We start from the raw sequence: 20,885 nt of genomic DNA, 5'->3' as shown, positions 1-20,885 counted from the left end.
AGCAAGCTAGCTATCCATTCTTCTTCTTTTCCCCTCACTTTGCATGCTCTGACCTTATTCATTATTCTATTAAGGCCTTTTGGAAATCTAGATACTTTACATCTATTACATTGCCCTCGTCTACTCTCTGTTAACTCTTAAAAGAATTCACTGCGATTGGTCAAGCAAGTCATTGCCTGTTGAAATCCATGTTGAATTTTAGGATAATTTTGGTTTCTGAATTTTAGTATATTTTTGGTTTCTAGATGTGTTTCTATTTTCCCCTTTTTAGTAGGGATTTCATTATTTTTCCGACTATCGATGTTAAACTGATTATAGTTCCCTGGTTGTGTTCTATCTCCTTTCCTAAAGGTATAATGTTAGTTATCCACCAGTCCTCTGGCATTACACTTTTTTCTTAAAAATTATTAAATATATGTAGTAGTGCCTCTGCTATCTTTAAAAAAAATTAGTTCCTGGGATGTGGGTGTCGCTGGCAAGGCTCGCATTTATTGCTCATCCCTAATTGCTCTTTAGAAGGAGCAACTTTCTTGAACCGCTTCAGTCCATGCAGTGAAGGTTCTCCCATAGTGCTATTGGGGAGGATTTTGACCCAGCGACGATGAAGGAACGGCGATATATTTCCAACCGTCAGGATTCCTACCTCATTTATGCATCTCTGATTCAAAGTAATAATTAAAACAGCTTCCATAAAGTTATGTTTAAAAACTCAAAAACCCAAGGAACAGTAAAATTTGACAACATTCAACTCTCTTCGAACACATTTTATGCCAGAAAGACGCTATATAGTAAACTAAAGCAACCTCGGTTCTTCACATAAATCAGTATATTGGACAGATTCATTGCAGTTGTCTTGACTCTGCATGACCTTCAATCTACGTAGCAGGAGCTGATTTGATAATCTGTACTGATGAGAACACATAGCCCAAGGAAAAGTTTAAATGAAAAAGAGGGATTCACACAGAATGACATTTCTTCTAATGTGGGCATCGCACATACTACTCCAGATAATGTCTAATCAAAGTCTTGACCAAAATGAAGCACAAATCAGGAGTCTGCTGGAATACTCTCCACTTGCCTGGATGAATGCAGCTCCAACAACACTCAAGAAGCTCGACGCCATCCAAGACAAAGCAGCCCGCTTGATCGGCACCCCATCCACCACCTTAAACATTCACTCCCTTCACCACCGGCGCACAGTGATTGCAGTGTGCACCATCTGCAAGATATACTGCAGCAACTTGCCAAGGCTTCTTCGACAGCACCTCCCAAACCCGCGTCCTCTACCAACTAGAAGGACAAGGGCAACGGGTGTATGGGAACACCACCACCTGCAAGTTCTCCTGCAAGTCACACTCCTGATTTGTGCTTCATTTTTGTCAAGACTTTGATTAGACATTATCTGGAGTAGTATGTGCAATGCCCACATTAGAAGAAATGAAATTCTGTGTGAATCCCTCTTTTTCATTTAAACTTCTCCTTGGGCTATGTGTTCTCATCAGTACAGAGTATCGAATCAGCTCCTGCTACGTAGATTGAAGGTCATGCAGAGTCAAGAAGACTGCAATGAATCTGTCCAGTATACTGATTTATGTGAAGAACCGAGGTTGCTTTAGTTTACTATATAATGTCTTTCTGGCATAACATTTGTTCTAAGAGAGTTGAGTGTTGTCAAATGTCATTGTTCTTTGGGTTTTTGAGTTTTTACATAACTTTATGGAGGCTGTTTTAATTATTACTTTGAATCAGAGGTGCATAAATGAGGTAGAAATCTATGAAAATAACACATTTGCATAGCTGGGTTGCATCCTTTATGTGACTCTTTTAATTTCTCCTTTTGTTGTTCCAATGATAACTGTCTACTTCCCCTTGTTAATGATTTGCCAACCAGTGGAAACAATGCACCAATATTTTCCATGATTGTGATGTTATAAAGTGCGTAGCGCCCCGTTATCGGCCCGGATGGAAAATTGACTCTCACCCCCTGCTGTATCACCTCACACCAACAACGGCAGCAAGAGGAGGCGTTGTGAACATGGCTGGCCGCTTCGAAAGTGGTAATTAAAGGGAATGCTTTTCAGCTTGCGCAACCTTTATTATTTGTACCAGTCTGGTACCTGTACAAAGTTTATAATGTTTCATTGGTGCAAGATGTCCAAGCCCTCCACTTTCTCAGTGTTTGAGGCTGTAATGGCAGTCGCCCAGGTTGCCTTGCAAAACAGAACTGACGACCACTAGCTTGTGCAGCATCATTGGCCCTTCACTTTAAATGAGGGAAGCAGCCTCTGTGATGAAAGTGTTGTTACCATTGTGTTCAAAATTGTTTAGCACTCTCCTGCTACCGCCCCGTTCTTGGACTTTCATGCCCTAAAAGAAGTGGTTAGCGCTTGATTTAGCGCTCCACTTCCCTCAGGTGTGTGTAGCCCTGTTTGGCGTGCTAAAACTGAATTTCGCAGGAGGCAAGAATGATTAGTGCCTGCCACTATTTTTTCAAATTTGAAGGTGTTAGCTGACCCTAACAGGGCTACACTGAATTTCTCCTCCCAAGTTTCTCCAGTCTCACTTTATAACTCAGACCTCCAAGACTGGGGATCACAGCCTTTTGGATCGTTTCTGTATTGTTTGCCACACTTGAATATCTCTCCTACATCTCGGGCAGAATTCAGCACCGTATTCAAGGTGCAGTCTGGCCAAAGCTAGATTGGACGTGAGTGCTGAATCTGCCAAGACTCCTAGATATCTCATTCAACTACTTCCCAAGCTATTTCAACAGCATTCATTTACTGCCCATAATGCCCATTTTCCCATCCTATGCGTAGTCATCATTATAGGCTGTCCCTCGAACGAGGATGATTTGCTTCCACAAGAGTTCACAGATGTTTCAATGAAGGACCTGATGTTTCAGTCCTAAACTTCAATTGAGAGGGTGGAAGATGCCTGTGCATGAAATTTTTAATATGTGGTGACTGTTGCATATCAGTCACCACATGGGCTCGACAGAGCTAGGCCTTTATCCAGTGGCAAGGGTTGAACCAGGACGACTGGAGACCTGCTCTGCTGCACGGACCTAGTGTGCGCACACATATCACAGTGTGGGCTGGCCCGTGCTGCCTCTGGGCCCTCGGCTCTTCTCGGCCCCGCACACTCATTCGCCGCACTTTCATCCACGCTGTTCCAGGGCATGGCGCTCCAGCTCTATTTATAGCCCCGACCTGTGGTGGTGTTCTCTCACAGGTCGGGGCTATAAATAGAGCTGGAACGCTGGGCCCTGCAACATGGTGGGCCGCCCCGACCTGTGTGAGAACACCACCGCAGGTCGGGGCTATAAATAGAGCTGGAGCGCTGGGCCCTGCAACATGGTGGGCCGCCCCGACCTGTGTGAGAACACCACCGCAGGTCGGGGCTATAAATAAATACGTGTAGTACTTCACACTTGTCTGCATTAAATTTCATTGCATATTGTTCCGCGTACTTGCTTAGTTTGTCCAACTCCTGTATGTTTGAGATCTGATTTTACTGCTTCTCGTTATTCGGTATCATTTGTTTTGACTTGGGTTGATTTTCTGAATCCATGCGGTGAAGATACGGGAGACCAGAGAACCTGTCCAGGTTGGGGACGCGGCGATCTTGCTGAATTTAACGGCAACCCCTGGACGCGGCGATCTTGCTGAATTTAACGGCAAGACCGCATTGTAACTGTTTTCTTCCGTTTTGCGCCTGGCAGCTGGCCAAATTGAGCGTCTGGTGGGCGGCAAACCAGCGGCAGGAGGCTGCAGCTGAGTACCTGTGGGGACCGACGCCAGCAACCTGGGGTGTGGGGGAGCGGGCGGAGGCCGGAGATCGATGCTTGCGGGGGAAAGCTTAGTCGCGGCATGGTGAGGATATCGTTACTGGGCAGGGTGTGGGTGGGGGGGGGTGGTGATCTGCGATCGCAGCGGGTGCGAAAGCAAGGGAGGCTGAAGGCTTCCGGGGGGGGGGGGGGGGTGCGGGGTGCGTGGGGAGCACTCCTGTTCCTCCTGGCCCACAGGGAGTAATGTAAAAGGCAGTTCCTGCCTCCTTCTCAAAACTGGTTTTCCCGAGACCAGGGAAACCTGTGTAGCAGCAGTTAAATTTAAATCAGGTTCCCAATTGCACAGTGGGAGTCTAATTTAAATATGTTAATAAGAGGAAGTGAAGACAAAGGAAGAAATACTGCTATAAACCTGTTGCAAATCAAGCCTGAAGTAGCTGTGAGGTTGCAGCCTCTGTTCCAAAATTTGAAGGGGCTGCTCCTCCAATTCTGGTTGCACTTCAGTCCCACACTCCTGATCTTTGGGCACCCTGTGCGGAGGGGAGCGGGTAGGTCCGAGGGCCTCCTCGTAGGACTGCTCCTGGGCACGGCCAAGGTGGCCATCAACCGGTCCAGGCAGCGGGCGGTCGAGGGGGTCGTTCAGCCCGATGCCTGCCTCTTCGCGGTTACATTCGAGCCAGGGTGTCCTTGGAGATGGAGCACGCGGTGTTCACCAGTACGCTCGCGGCCTTCCGCAAGAGATTGGCGCCGGAGCGACTGGAGTGCATCATCATCCCCGGCAACCAAATTTTTATTTATTTTAAGTTTATGGTAAAAAGTTAATTTGTTTGTTTGTCGGTTTAATAAGGGGGCACTGGATATATGGTTTCAACTAAAATAGTTGAAGTAGCTCAACTATGGTATTTAACCGAAAGCAGTTTAACCAAATCGCTTTAGATTTTCTTCATGAAAAGACACTTTAATGAAAAGAGGAAAGTGAATACTGTATTGTTCCTCCATACTTAACAACAGCAGACAAAATGTGGGTTCTCTTGCCCACCAAAGCTGTTTGCCAGCTGTCTCTTGTGTCTTTTAATGGATATGTTGAACAGCAATTTTTTTTCCCGGTTGCTATGTGTAAGCTCAACTTTACTGGCTTTACTTCAGACATGTTTTCAAACCCCCAGGCTATTTCTTGTTCGAATTCAGAATTAATTTAAAAGTGAATTTATTTTGAAATACTGGTTCCAATTATAACCTCCAGAGCGCTTACTTGCAGTTCAAGTAAATTGTTTAAATTTGCATCACTTCTGATAAAGCGGACCTGTGGTTCTCAGAACAGAAGTATTTTTGTACTTATCTTGTTGCCAGACTTGATGCTGATTAGTCTGGTATTTTGAAGCTCCTTAAATGAATCCAGAGACTGCTGGTGGCCTTAAATGGCCTGAATAATTAGGACCTGACATTCGTCTTGATGGCATGATTGCAGTGGCTGATACTGTTTTTTGAACTTTGCATTGCACAATAAATTCTGCTTGTCAGCTGTGGCTCCGTGGGTAGCACACTCCCCTCTGAGTCAGAAGGTTATGGATTCAAGTCCCACTCGAGGGACTTGAGCGCACAAATCTAGGCTGACATTCCAGTACAGTGTTGAGGGAGTCTCTCTCTCTCTCTAAGGATGACTTGCTGCACTGTCTGAGGTGCTGTCTTTCGGACGAGACGTTAAACCGAGGCCCCGTCTGCTCTCAAGTGGACGTGAAAGATCCCATGACACTATTTTGAAGAAGAGCAGGGAAGTTAGCCCTGGTGTCCTGGCCAACATTTATCCCTCAATCAACATACAAAAAAACAGATTATCTGGTCATTATCACATAGAAACAGAAAATAGATGCAGGAGTAGGCCATTCGGCCCTTCGAGCCTGCACCACCATTCAATATGGTCATGGCTGATCATGCAACTTTCGTACCCCATTCCTGCTTTCTCTCCATACCCCTTGATCCCATTAGCCATAAGGGCCACATCTAACTCCCTTTTGAATATATCTAATGAACTGGCCTCAACAAATTTCTGTGGTAGAGAATTCCACAGGTTCACAATTCTCTGAGTGAAGAAGTTTCTCCTCATCTCGGTCCTAAATGGCTTTACCCTTATCCTTAGATTGTGACCCCTGGTTCTGGACTTCCCCAACATCGGGAAAATTTTTCCTGCATCTAACCTGTCCAGTCCCGTCAGAATTTTATATGTTTCTATGAGATCCCCTCTCATTCTTCTAAATTCTAATGAATATAAGCCAAGTCGATCCAGTATTTCTTCATATGTCAGTCCTGCCATCCCGGGAATCAGTCTGGAGAACCTTCGCTGCACTCCCTCAATTCAAGAATGTCCTTCCTCAGATTAGGAGACCAAAACTGTATACAATACTTAAGGTGTGGTCTCACCAAGGCTCTGTACAACTGCAGTAAGACCTCCCTGCTCCTATACTCAAATCCTCTCGCTATGAAGGCCAACATGCCATTTGCCTTCTTCACCGCCTGCTGTACCTGCATACCAACTTTCAATGACTGATGTACCATGACACCCAGGTCTCGTTGCACCTCCCCTTTTACTAATCTGTCACCATTCAGATAATATTCTGCCTTCCTGTTTTTGCCACCAAAGTAGATAACCTCACATTTATCTACATTATACTGCATCTGCCATGTATTTGCCCACTCACCTAACCTGTCCCAGTCACCCTGCAACCTCTTAGCATCCTCCTCACAGCTCACACTGCCACCCAGCTTAGTGTCATCTGCAAACTTGGAGATATTACATTCAAGTCCTTCGTCTAAATCATTAATGTATATTGTGAATAGCTGGGGTTCCAGCACTGAACCTTGTGGTACCCCACTACTCACTGCCTGCCATTCTGAAAAGGACCCATTTATTTCTACTTTTTGTTTCCTGTCTGCCAACCAGTTCTCTATCCATGTCAATACATTACCCCCAATACCATGTGCTTTAATTTTACACACTAATGTCTTGTGTGGGACCTTGTCAAAAGCCTTTTGAAAGTCCAAATACACCACACCCACTGGTTCTCCCTTGTCCACTCTTCTAGTTACATCCTCAAGAAATTCTAAAAGATTTGTTGCTGTTTGTGGGAGCTTGCTTGTGCACAAATTGGCTGCTGCTTTTTCCACATTACAACAGCGACTACACTCCAAAAAAAGTACTTCATTGGCTGTAAAGTGCCTTGAGACGTCCAGTGGTCGTGAAAGGCACTATATAAATGCACACTCGACCAGCTCCGTTGGGCGGGCCACATTATTCGCATGCCTGACACAAGACTCCCAAAGCAATCGCCCTACTCGGAACTCCAACACGGCCAGTGAGCCCCAGGTGGGCAGAGGATACGTTTCAAGGACAACCTCAAAGCCTCCTTGATAAAGTGCAACATCCCCACCGGCACTTGGGAATCCCTGGCCAAAGTCCACCCAAAGTGGAGGAAGAGCATCCGGGAGGGCGTTGAGCACCTCGAGTCTCGTTACCGAGAGCATGCAGAAACCCAGTGCAGACAGCGGCAAACCAGACTCCCCACCCACTCTTTCCTTCAACAACTGTCTGTCCCACCTGTTAGAGACTAATTTCCATATTGGACTGTACAGTCACCTGAGACCTCACTGAGTGGAAGCAAGTCTTCCTTGATTTTGATGGACTGCCGATGATGATGATATAGAAAGCAAATTGAACGCAATAAATTAGGACTCAAAATAAAAGAATGTAATCAAGAGTCAACATCATTAACAAATCTCGGCTCAAACAATGTCAAAACATATACATTTTTTCAGCAAACTCCTGCCTGGATGTATTTGTACCTGGATATGTGTATATACCTCAGGAGGATGTAAATGTACCATCCGGGAGACCGTAGCTGCCTTTTCTAACACTAAACAAAACAATCTTGTTTTTAAGCACCACTGTCACTGAGTCAAAAGTAGGAGGGAATTTAATCACAAATTGGTTCATCCACCTGGATTTTGTGGTCAGCGGCAAAGTGACGGTGCTCGTTGAAGAATGCTCCCTGCAAAGATCTAGCGATCTCTGGCGTCGATTTCACCTTTCCCGACTTTAATTTCATTCTGGTGCCATGTATAAGGGATCTCTGGCGTTCAGCAATAGTGATGTCGTCAAGCAGGCTAGGCAGCCAACCACATTGAAGAATTCTCACAGACTGCACTGATCAGTAAAACGCACTGATTATTTTTCACTTTTTAATCATTTTTATAGAGAGCAAAATAAAAATTGGAACATACACATGGGATTAAGGTAGAAGCTTAAATATCATAAACAAATAAAAATCTATGGTAATGTACATTATGGAGAAATTTGATGTCTCTCAAATATAAAATTAGTTTCTCAGTGCCAGTGAAGTTGTTCAGCAGTAATTGTGACTTAGTATGCTGTTAAATACTCAGTTGCACTTCATTCAACATGGATGAACTTTTCTGTTTTTTTTAAACAATGGAGCGTAAAAATTTAATGTCAATTCAAGTGATTTGTAAGAATTCCATCTGTGAGGACTTTAGCAGCGTGCCCTGTGGAGGAGCGGGCAATCACTGACAGCAATTTCTGGATTTCCGCGTTTAACTGTAGAATGTGCAGACGCTAGAAGTTGCTGTCAGTTTCACAGAGTAATGATGGTGATCGCTGACTGTTTCACTGTCATTACAATTGCAAATTACGTGCCATAGTTCTTAATCTGGGATACTTAGCAGTTGTTTAATTTCAGCAGTTTATGCCCATTCAGTTCTTTCCCACTGATGGATAGAATAGTTTAAAACCTGTTATTCTTGATGCAAGGAACATTTTTCAAACTTCAAAAAGAAAAACTTCAGCTTCCATTTTGTTTTTGTCTAGGCCTTTTGTGTAGGTGGCATTGTAATGACTCTTAGTGAACACCAATACACCAATATATGGGGCATGGAGCGATGGGGCATAGGTTCATTCTCTGTTTTATTTGTGCTACTGTCTGAAGCAATGGACAGAGAAAGAGAGAATTGGTTTCTCCCCAGTGCTGAAGGGAGAATCATTGTCAGACTGTTGCTATGCTTCATAACCAAATGATTCTGTGCATCATTGGTGGGGCCCTGGGAGGAGGTAATTCACAGTCCTCATTGGCAACAGGATGACAGAGATCAGCAGGATCAAAAAGGTGACAGCAATACATCACAAAGAAATTATAATGATTTCTTATCTGTTTGATTTTTAAAATGTTTATGTGAAAGTCTGTAAAACCAGATTATTGCCAGCTGGCAGACAGAGGCTGTGTGGCAGGAATCAAGCTGGCTGAAGGATAGATAAATGTAGCGAATAAAGACATAAAATGAAAGCAGCTTTCAAATGTAGCAACCATGGATCCTGTGCTTACTTAATATTCGCTACAAAATGTTATGTTTTGACATTTATAAAAAGTGTAACAGACTGCTTTCCATGCGACATTGGAAACTGCTTAGATTAATTCAATTACAATATTTTGTTTTTCACTCTCTTGCAGGGTTACAAGGGCATGGTGGATGGTGGGGATAATATTGTAGAAGCAAAATGGGAAAATGTCTCCAGTATCTTGCAAGTGGTAAGTGAATATAGTGCAATGTTTTGCGGCAGAAGGTAGGAATGACTCCTTTTATGGAAATTCTGACTAACTGGGAGTGTGTCCAAGGCTTTAATCGAATAGAAGTATGCAGACATGCATTCTAAATTACGTAAAAAAGTGAGTGCTTGGAAGGCATTTAAAAATGAAAGGTTAACCTATTGCTTCATCACCACTAAATACTTTGTGCATTGGTGACGTTATGATTTCACCATTAAATCTGCATTTTACAGTTGGTGCAGGATGCTTTACAGTTTTTCAATTAGTAGTATTTCAGTGTCTTCTGGGCTCTAAGTTTGCCATCTGCTGATGTTGCTGAATGACATTTATGCTATTTGAACAGGGTTATCATTTACAACACATTTATAATTAAATCTGGATTCTGATTGAGAAAATTATCAGTTTACAATATATATCCGATATTGCAAGTTCATTAGAAATGGTTTGCATCATGCCATATTGAAGTATACCTTACCTGATCAATTTGAAAGGAATACCGTTATTTGCTTGTATAAAAAAATCAGTACAAAGGTTGGTCAGCAACCACAGGTTTTGGGTGTGGCACTTCTTAAAACTCGAGGTTCCCGCTGGAGTGAGAGATTCCTTTCCGTTTCAATGTTCCTATGAAAATGGAGCTCAAGTAAAGATCCATAATTACTTTAATGCTGGAATTGAACAATTAGAATGGAACTGCCTCTCATCATAGAATGATACAGCATAGAAGGAGACCATTCGGCCCATCCCGCCTGTGCTGGCACTTTGGTAGAGATATCCAATTCATCCCACTCCCCTGTTCTTTCCCCATAGCCTTGATTTTTTTTTTCCCCTTGAAGTATTTAACCAATGCGCTTTTGAATGTTACTATTGAATCTGCTTCCACCACCCTTTCAGACAGTGGATTTCAGATCATAACAACTCGCTATGTGAAAAAAAATATTTCTTGTTCTTTTGCCATTCACCTTAAGTCTGTGTCCTCTGATTATCAACCCTATTGCCGTGGGAAACAGTTTCTGCTTATTTACTATCAAACCATTCATGATTTTGAACACCTCTATCAAATCTTCTCTTAACCTTCTCTGCTCTAAGGAGAACAGCCACAACTTCTCCATTCTCTCCACATGCCTCGGATGAGGAACTTCAGTTATCATTCTAGTAAATCACTTGTGCATCCTGTGCGTGACCTTGACATCCTTCCTAAACTGAGGTGCCCAGATGTGAACACAATACTCCAGCTGAGACCTAACCAGTTTGGCATAACCTGCTTGCTTTTCCATTCTGTTCCTCAATCCCATACGCTTTTGTAAAGCCTTCTCAACTTGTCCTGTCACCGTCAGAGATTTGTGAACATTCACCCCCAGGTCTCTGTTCCTACACCCCCTTTAAAATTGTACCATTTAGTTCATATTGCCTCTCCTAAAATTTAAATTTAATTTGCCATGTCTCTGCCCATTTCACTAGTCTATGACTTCCTGAAATTTGTTACGATCCTCCTCATTGTTTATTATATTTCTGAGTTTTGTTTGACCTGCAAACATTGAAATTATGCCCTGTAACTCCATGTTCAGGTCATTAATCTATACAAAAAATGCAGTGGTCATTATACCGATCCCTGGAGAACACCACTGTATACTTCCCTCCAATCTGAAAAATAACTGTTCACCACTACTCTCTGCTTTCAGTCCCTTAGCCAATTTTGTATCCATGCTGCCATTGTCCCTTTAATCTAAAAAGTGGTACTTTGTTAAGTGCCTTTTGAAAGTCCATATACACATCAACTGCACTACCCACATTAACCATCTCTGTTACTTCATCAAAGAACTTGAAATTAGTCAAGTATGATTTGCCTTTCACAAATCTGTGCTAACTTTCATTTAATAGCCCATACATTTCCAAATGGCAATTAATTATTGTCTCTAAAGGTTTTCCCACAACCGACGTTGGGTTGACTGGCCTGGAGTTGCTGGGTTTATTCCTCTCCCCTTTTTTTAAAACAGGGGTGTAACATTTGCAATCCCCCAGCCCCCTGGCACTACCCCATATCCAAGGAGGATTAGAAGACTGTGGCCAGCACCTTTTCAATTTCCATGTTTACTTCCCCCAGTAACTGAGGATGCATCCTTTCCGGATCGGTGGCTTTTGTACTTTGAGGACTGCAGTCTTTTAAGTACCTCTCCTCTTTATCTATTTTTATCCTATCCAATTTCTCTATTGCTTTCTATTTTACTGCTACATTGGCAGCATCCTCTTCTCTAGTGAAGACAGATGCAAAGTACAGATCTATTACCTCAGCGATGCTTTCTGTCTTCACAAAATTATCTCCTTTTTGGTCCCTAATCGGCCCCAACCTGCTTCTCACTACCCTTTTGCTATTTATTTTGGGTTCCTTTTTATGTTAGCCCCAGCTAGGCTGGACTTTTGGAATTGGGCTTTTTGGGCGAAAACACAAGCGATACGTGAAAATTACCGTTTTCGCTGCGTTACCGATGTAAGGCCTAACTTTTGGCACTTGGTGTCTGCGTCAGCGCAAAGGGAGGTGTTCCACAATTATTTGTGGCACAATAATGATATCCTCGCCAACTTTAGTGCGGGGTGGGAGCACTGCGAGAAAGGCCTTAGGAGGGGGAAAATGAATAAATTCAAAAAAACATTCAAAAAATATTACCAAGAAAGACACTTAGCTAACAAATCTCTGCAAAAAATAAAAAATTTAATTTAGCATTTTTGCAAGTTTTCCAACTTTTCGCTGTGGGCAGGGCTGCACTGCTAGGTGATACCTGTCTGTGTTCTGGGCATAGTGTACGGGTTGGGTGAGTTCCAAAACTCGGACGGTAACACGATCCGTGTCGTTACACGTCCGGCATAGCTCTCCCCGGTGGTACGTCCCATCGTCGCCACAAACAAGGAGCCGAGGATCCTGCCCGGGCTTTGTGCCCTGGTTTTTGCCGTGGAGGGTCAAAACACGGCGAAAACACGGTCACAAACCACGTGAAAATCCAGCCCCTAATGATCTCATGCTCTCTCTTTGTCCCTCTTATTCCCTTTTTTCAGATCTCCTCTGTACTTTGTATATTATGTGACTCACTGTGGGAAACGGCGGTTGAATTGATAAAAGACCATTCGACTCCCCTTGTACATTTGGAACGTGGTCACCTGGAATTTATTTCGTAGCTGCTCTGAACTCCTACTATAACGTCAGAGGAAAATGGCCAGAAACCTTTGAGAAATGGCCATTTATGCCATTTCTCCAAGGTTGCCACTGATCTTCTGCTGAAGTTACTCTTGGAGATCAGGAGAACGCCAAAGAAATTCTACCACCGCGAAATTAGGGAAATGAGCATAAATGAACAGATCTTTTTTACGTGCTTCTCTCACATTTGCTGTCATTTTTTTAAAATGCAAAGTATACTAAACTGCAATATAAAGCTTTATGTTGTGGCTTTGAGGTCCGGATTTTCCTCCATTATCTTGCCCCAAATCGGGTGGGAAAATAGTTGAAATAATAGGGAGAATCGGTCAGTGAGGCTTACCTCCGACCCCACTGGGACTGTTGGTGACTGTAAAGTCCTTACTCTACAGTATGAAACCACACGAGGCACATTATGGGGACAAGGTCACTCTGTGACCCTAACTCTTTATTCACAGGACTCCAAAGACGATGACCCTGCGTGGGACCTCCCTTTTTATACCTGTGTGATCAGGTAAGGAGTGTCTCCCACAAGTTCACCCTTTGTGGTCAAGGTGTGCATCTAGGTTGAGTGTATAAAGTGGTTTTACATTGTGGTTACATACATGACATCACCTCCCCCCCCCCCCCCCCCCCCCAAAAGTCTTATTGGGATCATAGGTTTAGTCTTTCAGGTAGTCTACGCTCCCTCGTGGAGCGCCGCAGTTAGGGCTCTGGTTGTTGGACACTGATGTGAGTGTCTGTCACCTGTGGTGATTCCGGGCTGACCGCAGGGACTGTGCATTCTTCTGATTGCTCTTGTTGCTCGTTCATTGGCAGTGGTGTGAGCTCCATCTCATGGTCTTCTTCAGGTTCCTCCGTGTCGATGCTGAACCTTTTTTAACTTGGTCCAGATGCTTACAGCATGTCTGACCATTGTTGAGTTTTACCACGATGAACCTATTCCCCTCTTTGTCAATTACAGTGCCCTCAAGCCATTTGGGCCCCATGGCGTGATTGAGGACGAATACAGGATCATTTATTTCTATACATCTCCCCCTCGAATTACGGTCATGGTACTCGTTTTGTGACTTGCGGTTGCCCTCAACTATGTCGGTCAGGTCTGGGTGAATGAGGGACAACCGAGTTTTGAGTGTCCGTTTCATTAGTAGCTCTACGGGCGGGACCCCCGTGAGCGAGTGCAGTCGGGATCTATAGGCCAGCAGGAGACGCGACAGGTGGCATTGTAGGGAGGGTCCTTGAATCCTGAGCATACCTTGCTTAATGATTTGGACCGCACGTTCCGCCTGGCCATTGGAGGCCGGCTTGAACGGCGTAGTCCTGACGTGGTTGATGCCATTGCCCGACATAAACTCTCGGAATTTGTAGCTTGTGAAACATGGGCCATTATCACTAACCAGGATGTCCGGCAAGCCATGGGTTGTAAAGATCGCAGGTAGGCTTTCCACGGTGGTGGATGACGTGCATGAATTCAGAATGATGCACTCGATCCATTTCGAGTATGCATCTACCACAATAAAGGAACATCTTACCCATGAATGGGCCCGCATAGTCAACATGAATGCATGACCATGGCCTGGTGGGCCAGGGCCACGGGCTGAGCGGGGCCTCCCTGGGGGCATTACCCAGCTGGGCACACGTCGTGCACCTGCGAACACAGTGTTCCAGGCCTGAATCAATTCCAGGCCACCAAACGTGTGACCGGGCAATGGCCTTCATCATCACAATGCCTGGGTGCTCGCTGTGGAGCTCCCTGATGAATTCCTCCCTGCCCTTCTGGGGCATGACTACCCGGCTGCCCCATAGTAGGCAGTTGGCTTGGATGGAGAGCTCATCCATCCGTCTGTGAAACGGCCTGACCTCCTTCGGGCATGCTCCGTGTGCGGGCGCCCAATCCCCAGTCAGGACACATTTCTTAATCAGGGATAGGAGGGGATCTCGGTTTGTCCAGATTTTGATCTGGCGGGCTGTGATGGGGGAGCCAGCGCTGTCAAAGGCATCGACAGCCATGACCATCTCGGCGCTTTGCTCCGCTGCCCCCTCAGTGGTGACCAGTGGAAGCCTGCTGAGCGCGTCAGCGCAATTTTCAGTGCCGGGCCGGTGCCGGATGGAGTAGTCATAATCAGCCAGCGTGAGCCCATCGCTGTATGCAAGCTGATACGTTGGCAACAGGGATGTTAATGGCTTGTGGTCTGTCTCTAATTCAAACTTCCTACCAAAGAGGTACTGATGCATTTTTTTTTTACACCATAGACACATGCAAGCGCTTCCTTCTCGACCATCCCATATCCACGTTCTGCTTGAGAGAGCGACCTGGAGGCATAAGCCACAGGTTGTAGTTGACCCTCCACATTGCCCTGCTGCAACACGCACCCAACCCCATAGGACGATGCATCACATGTCGGAACCAATTTTTTACAGGGGTCGTACAGGGTCAACAACTTGTTTGAACAAAGTAGGTTTCGCACCCGATCAAAAGCCTGTTCCTGACAGTCCCCCCAAAATCAATCGCAACCCTTACGCAGGAGCATGTGTAGCGGCTCCAACAACGTGCTCAAGTTCGGCAGAAAGTTCCCGAAATAGTTCAACAGTACCAGGAATGAATGCAACTCCGATGTGTTGCAGGGCCTGGGTGCTCTGTTTTGAATTCGGTGGGCCGAATTCCATCTGCAGCAACCCTCCTGCCCAGAAACTCAACCTCAAGAGCTAAGAACACACATTTAGACTTCTTGAGTCGCAGGCCTAGCCGGTCCAGTCAGTGTAGCACCTCCTCCTGGTTGTGGAGGTGTTCCTTGGTGTCTCAACCCGTAATGAGGATGTCGTCCTGGAATACGATCATTCCAGGAATGGATTTGAGCAGGCTTTCCATGTTTCGTTGAAAAATCGCGGCCGCTGATCAAATTCCAAACGGACACCTGTTATAAACGAACAGTCCCTTGTGCGTGGTGATGGTGGTCAGTAGTTTAGATTCGGCGGCCAATTCCTGGGTCATATAGGCTAAAGTGAGGTCCAACTTGGTGAACAGCTTGCCGCCTGCCAGCGTGACGAAGAGGTCCTCCGTTCTCGGGAGCGGGTATTGATCATGTAGGGACACCCGATTGATGGTGGCCTTGTAGTCGCCACAGATCCTGACAGAGCCATCCGCTTTTAGGACGGGAACGATGGGGCTCGTCCAGTCGCTGAAATCAACAGGCGAGATGATGCCCTCTCTAACAGCCGGTCCAATTCACTCTCGATCTTTTCCCGCATCACATATGGCACTGCTCTGGCTTTGTGGTGCACTGGCCTGGCGTCCGGGATGATGTGTATCACTACTTTAGTGCCTTTGAAAATTCCGACACCAGGTTGGAATAGTGAATTGAATTGTAGGACTTGTGAGCACGAACTTCGCTCCACAGATGACATTGCGTGATCATCCCCCCATTTCCAGTTCATCTCGGCTAACCAGCTCCTCCCCAACAGTGCGGCACCATTGCCCGGGACAATCCAGAGCGGCAGCCAATTCACTAACCCATTGTGTGTGACAGCCAACATTGCACTGCCTAGCACCGGAATGATTTCTTTATTGTAAGTCCGTAATTGTGTCTCAATACGTGCTAATTTGGGTCTATTGGCTTTAAGTGGCCATAGCTTCTCAAATTGCTGAACGCCCATGAGTGACTGGCTGGCCCCAGTGTCCAGCTCCTTGCGTACAGGGATACCGTTCAATAAAACCCTCATCATCATTGGTGGCGTTTTGGTGTATGAACTGTGAATATTCGCCACATGGACCTGCTGAACCTCGGCGTTCATCGATTTGCCCCAAAAGTCATCCTGCCTCAAAGAACCCTCTTCTGGTCCACCCGCCTCATATATTAGTCTGGTTGTAGACTTCCTGCACATTCGAGCAAAGTGGCCACTGAGATTGCAGTTCCTGCAGACAAACTGTTGAAATCTGCAAGATCTAGCTGAGTGTTTTCCCCCACACCGCCAGCATGAGTTAAAGTTTCCATTGTTGGGAACAAAGGGACTATGGCCAGGGATTCCGCGCTGACTGTCCCTTTGACTGCTCTTAAGTACCCTATTAGTGGGTGTCTGTGGTCCCATCCCGGGCCGCATTGTCCACTGCGATGGTGTGAATGTCCGTTCAGCCTGCCATTGTCTCTGTTGAAGTCCTACTCTGGGGTCTATTGCTGCCTGGAGAGTGTCGGACTGCCCCTGCCTGCCTGCGGGGCTCTGAGTCGCACTGATGATGTTGACTCCCTGATCCATCGCCGGATTAGAGGCAGAATTGCGCGCGTATATTATTTTCGTCTCTTCCTCCCCTGCCATGAAAGTTTGAGCTATCAACACCGCCGCTTCCAAGGTCAAATCCTTGGTCTCAATTAATTTGTGGAAAATTCCCGCATAACCGATGCCCCCGATAAAGAAGTCCCTTACCATCTCCCCCCTGCAGGTGTCTGTGAACTTAGAGGCTGGCCAAACGCCGGAGGTCCGCTACGAAGTCAGGTACGCTCTGTCCTTCACGAGGTCGGTGGGTGTAGAATCTGTGTCGGGCCATATATGTGCTACTCGCCGGTTTGAGGTGCTCCCCGATCAATTTCCTAAGTTCTTCAAAGGTTTTGTCCGCCGGCTTTTCGGGTGCTAGTAAGTCCTTCATGAGCGCGTTAGTCTTTGGTTCGCAGCTGGTCAAAAGATGAGCCCTTCGCTTGTCAGCTGCTGCATCCCCCAGCCATTCTTTCGTAACGAAGCTTTGCTGAAACCTCTCGACAAAATCTTCCCAGTCTTCCCCAACACAGTACCGTTCCTCTGTGCTACCGGTGGCCATTCTCGTGGGTCATGAATTCCAGTTTCTCGTCGCCAATGTAAAGTCCTTACTCTACAGTATGAAGCCACACGAGGCACATTCTGGGGCAAGGTCACTCTGTGACCGTAACTCTTTATTCACAGGACTCCAAAGACGATGACCCTGCGTAGGATCTCCCTTTTTATACCTGTGTGATCAGGTAAGGAGTGTCTCCCACAAGTTCACCCCTTGTGGTCAAGGTGTGCATCTAGGTTGAGTGTATACAGTAATACAGTGGTGTTACATTGTGGTTACATACATGACAGTGACCACCCCTCTGCCACATGCAAATGTCAATGTTGAGGAGAATTTTCTTGCTGTCAGTCGCTGTTCTTGCTACCCAGTTCCTGCAATGGAGCCCAGGTTGGCAGCCCCTGTAGTTAATGGCAAGGAGGTCCTGAGTCTCCTGATAGACAAACGAGGTTTGTAATGGCCTTCTCGCTGCCCATTTCCCTCTCGGCCGAGTCCATCATTCAGGACAGTTCTTCCAGACTTTCGGGCTCATTCTCCTTTTCAAGGCTCCTGCCTTTTCTGATGGTCCCACTGCAGAATGCAGTCAGGAGGCTGCCGTGAAATGCTAATAACCCCTGACCCTGGAAACTGGGCGCAGGATCAGGGTGGCAGGCACATGTCCCTGCACGTCCGGGGAAAGGAAAACCCAGCCTACACAGTCCAGTAATGTCCCAAGTTCTGGCAATACCTGCAATTGCATTGATTGTAATTTTGCTTGATGTGGGTAGAGTGCAGTCTTTACATTTTTAGTGCTGAGTGGCAATTTTTCTTGTGCTTTGTTTTCAGGGTGGGACAGTTATCGGGAGCGCACGCTGCCAGGAATTCCGTACCCGTGAGGGCCGTCTCCAGGCTGCGCACAATCTCTTAACGCTTGGGATAACAAATCTGTGTGTTATTGGTGGAGATGGTAGCTTAACAGGTGCAAATATCTTCCGTGAAGAGTGGAAAGGACTACTGCAGGAACTCATTGAAGCAGGTAAGTCTTGGACTGTGGTTTTGTGGATTTTCCTCTAGCATGCCTGATGCTTATGACGTGCATTGGCATTCTGCGTAACTATACTCCTTGTGAAATTGTGGGGGGTTTTTTTTGCATACGGTGACCATTTTATCATACAATCTTCATGTAAAAGGTGACCAAGTATTGAAATTGGCAGTACCTGTACAAGTTCCATATTGGCATGGACTTGGAGAAGACATTTGGAAGTATCTGTAAAGGTGAATTTAGAAGATTAATTGTTAGAGAATGCTCGGTTGTAACTGTTGGCTTTCTGCTCTAGAAGATAAGTAAATTTGAGGCTGTTGCATATTCTGCAATATTTATGCTTCGGTGTAACTTAACTCACAAGTAAATAGAAGAATTGTTTAACCGGCAGGTGTTTTTAATAATGAGACCCCAGATTCATTGAGAACATCTAATTTTCAGTAAGGTTTGAAAAAAAGCAGCAACCAAACAGTCAAATAAAGCCAACTGTTTAAAATGATTACCGAATTCAGGGAAGTACTGATCCTGTTTTATAATTGTGTTTCCATGTTTGCTATTGAGGGCTGTAGTAATACCCGCCCTCCTGTATAGCTCAGCGACATGGAACATGTACAGTAGACACCAAGTGGCTGGAGAAATACCACCAACGATGTCTCCACAAGATCCTACAAATCCCCTGGGAGGACAGACGCACCAATGTTAGCGTCCTCAATCAGGCCAACATCCCCAGCATTGAAGCACTGACCACACTTGATCAGCCCCGTTGGCAGGCCACATAATTCACATGCCAGACACGAGACTTCCAAAGCAAGCGCTCTACTCGGAACTCTTTCATGGCAAACAAGCCAAAGGTGGGCAGTGGAAATGTTACAAGGACACTCTCAAAGCCTCTGTGATAAAGTGCAACATCCCCAGTGATACTTGGGAGTCCTTGGCCAAAGACCACCCTAAGTGTACGAAGTGCATCTGGGAGAGCACCCTGAGCACCTTGAGTCTCGTCGCCGAGAACATGCAGAAATCAAGCGCAGGCAGCGGAAAGAGCGTGCGGCGAACCAATCCCACCCACCCTTACCCTCAACGACTATCTGTCCCACTGTGACAGAGACTGTGGTTCTCGTATTGGACTGTACAGCCACCTAAGAACTCATGTTAAGAGTGGAAGCAAGTCTCCCTCGACTCCGAGGGACTGCTTATGATGATTGATTCCATATATTCTGAGTTCTGGCTGCAACATACTGCACGATTGTAAATATATAGTCAGCCAGGTTATGATGAAATCCATTTGCATCGATCATTGCTCGTAGTGATCCTACAGATGTGATGATCAATTTTTATATGCCCAAACCATATGGCATTGAAGGCTGTATTGTCCCAAACCATTTGTATTGATTAGTACAGGGCCATTCTGTGTAGGTACTGATCATTTTCCAGAGAAGATGCTAAAAGGTGAACTTCTGAAGGTATGAAAAGCTGTTAAAAAGATGGTGCAGCTGTCAACCCAAACCCAGAAAGTTTGAGCAAAGTACTATTCAATTGTATAAGTTATCTGGTTACTTCAGCTTGTAGTGCTCCCAGCTCTGAGTCGGAAGTCTGATTGCTCAAATCCTGCTCCAGAAATTCACGTAATCTAATGACATTTCAGTACAGTATTGTTGTGGAGTGTTTCAAATGAGACATTGCCCTCGATATACGGAGAGGGGGGCGCGAACATGTAGAGGCCAGGAAACCCCGAAGCACGATCTCATTCGAATTTTTTCCCCCTCAATTTCCCAGTTGATGGCCAGCCCGAATGAGAGCCTGGCTGGCTGTCGGGAGGGAAGGCTTGCGCTAGAAGGTTGTAGCCGGGGAGGGAGGGAGGGAGAGATCGCCGAGGAGGATGGTGGGAAGAGATCATGGGTCAGCCTGGAGATCGCCGGGGAAGGGACAGAAGTACCGATCGCGGGGAGGAAGGTTGATCCTAGCAGGTTAGCTTGGGGGAGGGGGGTCAGGTGGAAACGCTCCTCCTCCTGGCCTACATTAAATCTAAATGGGTGCCAAAATCTGAGACCTGCAGCTGAATTAGCATATTTAAATTACTGACCCACCTCTCGAGAGGATGTTGGGGTTGAGTTTCAGAGTTTTAAGAATTTAAACCTCCCTCCCCCGCTCCTGTGCCCCCTCTCCAGTCTGTCTTGGGGGGTTATAATTCTCTCCATTAAATCCAGCCCCTCATTTGCCTGTTCAGTTTGACTGGATCATTAATCAGTTCAAAGAAGAGCAGAAAATTTTCCTGGTGTTCTGGCCAATATTGAGTAGCTATTAGTAAGTTTTACTTTCTCGTTCTTGCAAAACTTCCAGCAGGGCAGATTGAGAATTAGGCTGTCCGAGAACATCATAATTTAATAGTGTTATGTGGTTTGGGGAAATCTCAACTTTAGTGATTGAAAGTGCAAACTTCACTGTCATTGTGGTCAGTTGAATTTAATGGATTATAATAATTT

General features: G+C 45.6%; 1 protein-coding gene across 4 annotated transcripts in view; it reads left to right on the top strand.

The window, feature by feature from the left end:
* Positions 1 to 20,885, top strand: part of LOC139264681 (ATP-dependent 6-phosphofructokinase, platelet type-like) — a 149,742-nt gene that overhangs the window by 28,580 nt on the left and 100,277 nt on the right. For all 4 annotated transcript variants that reach the window (XM_070881570.1, XM_070881572.1, XM_070881573.1 and 1 more), the window contains exons 3-4: positions 9,307 to 9,384; positions 18,210 to 18,399. In XM_070881570.1, the coding sequence (XP_070737671.1) occupies positions 9,307 to 9,384; positions 18,210 to 18,399 (268 nt within the window). The remainder of the gene's footprint in view (positions 1 to 9,306; positions 9,385 to 18,209; positions 18,400 to 20,885) is intronic.

The sequence above is a fragment of the Pristiophorus japonicus genome, chromosome 5, assembly GCF_044704955.1.
Source record: "Pristiophorus japonicus isolate sPriJap1 chromosome 5, sPriJap1.hap1, whole genome shotgun sequence".
Taxonomy (NCBI): domain Eukaryota; kingdom Metazoa; phylum Chordata; class Chondrichthyes; family Pristiophoridae; genus Pristiophorus; species Pristiophorus japonicus.
The sequence above is the reverse complement of the archived record's forward strand: the minus strand, read 5'-3'. Positions and strand labels throughout refer to the sequence as shown.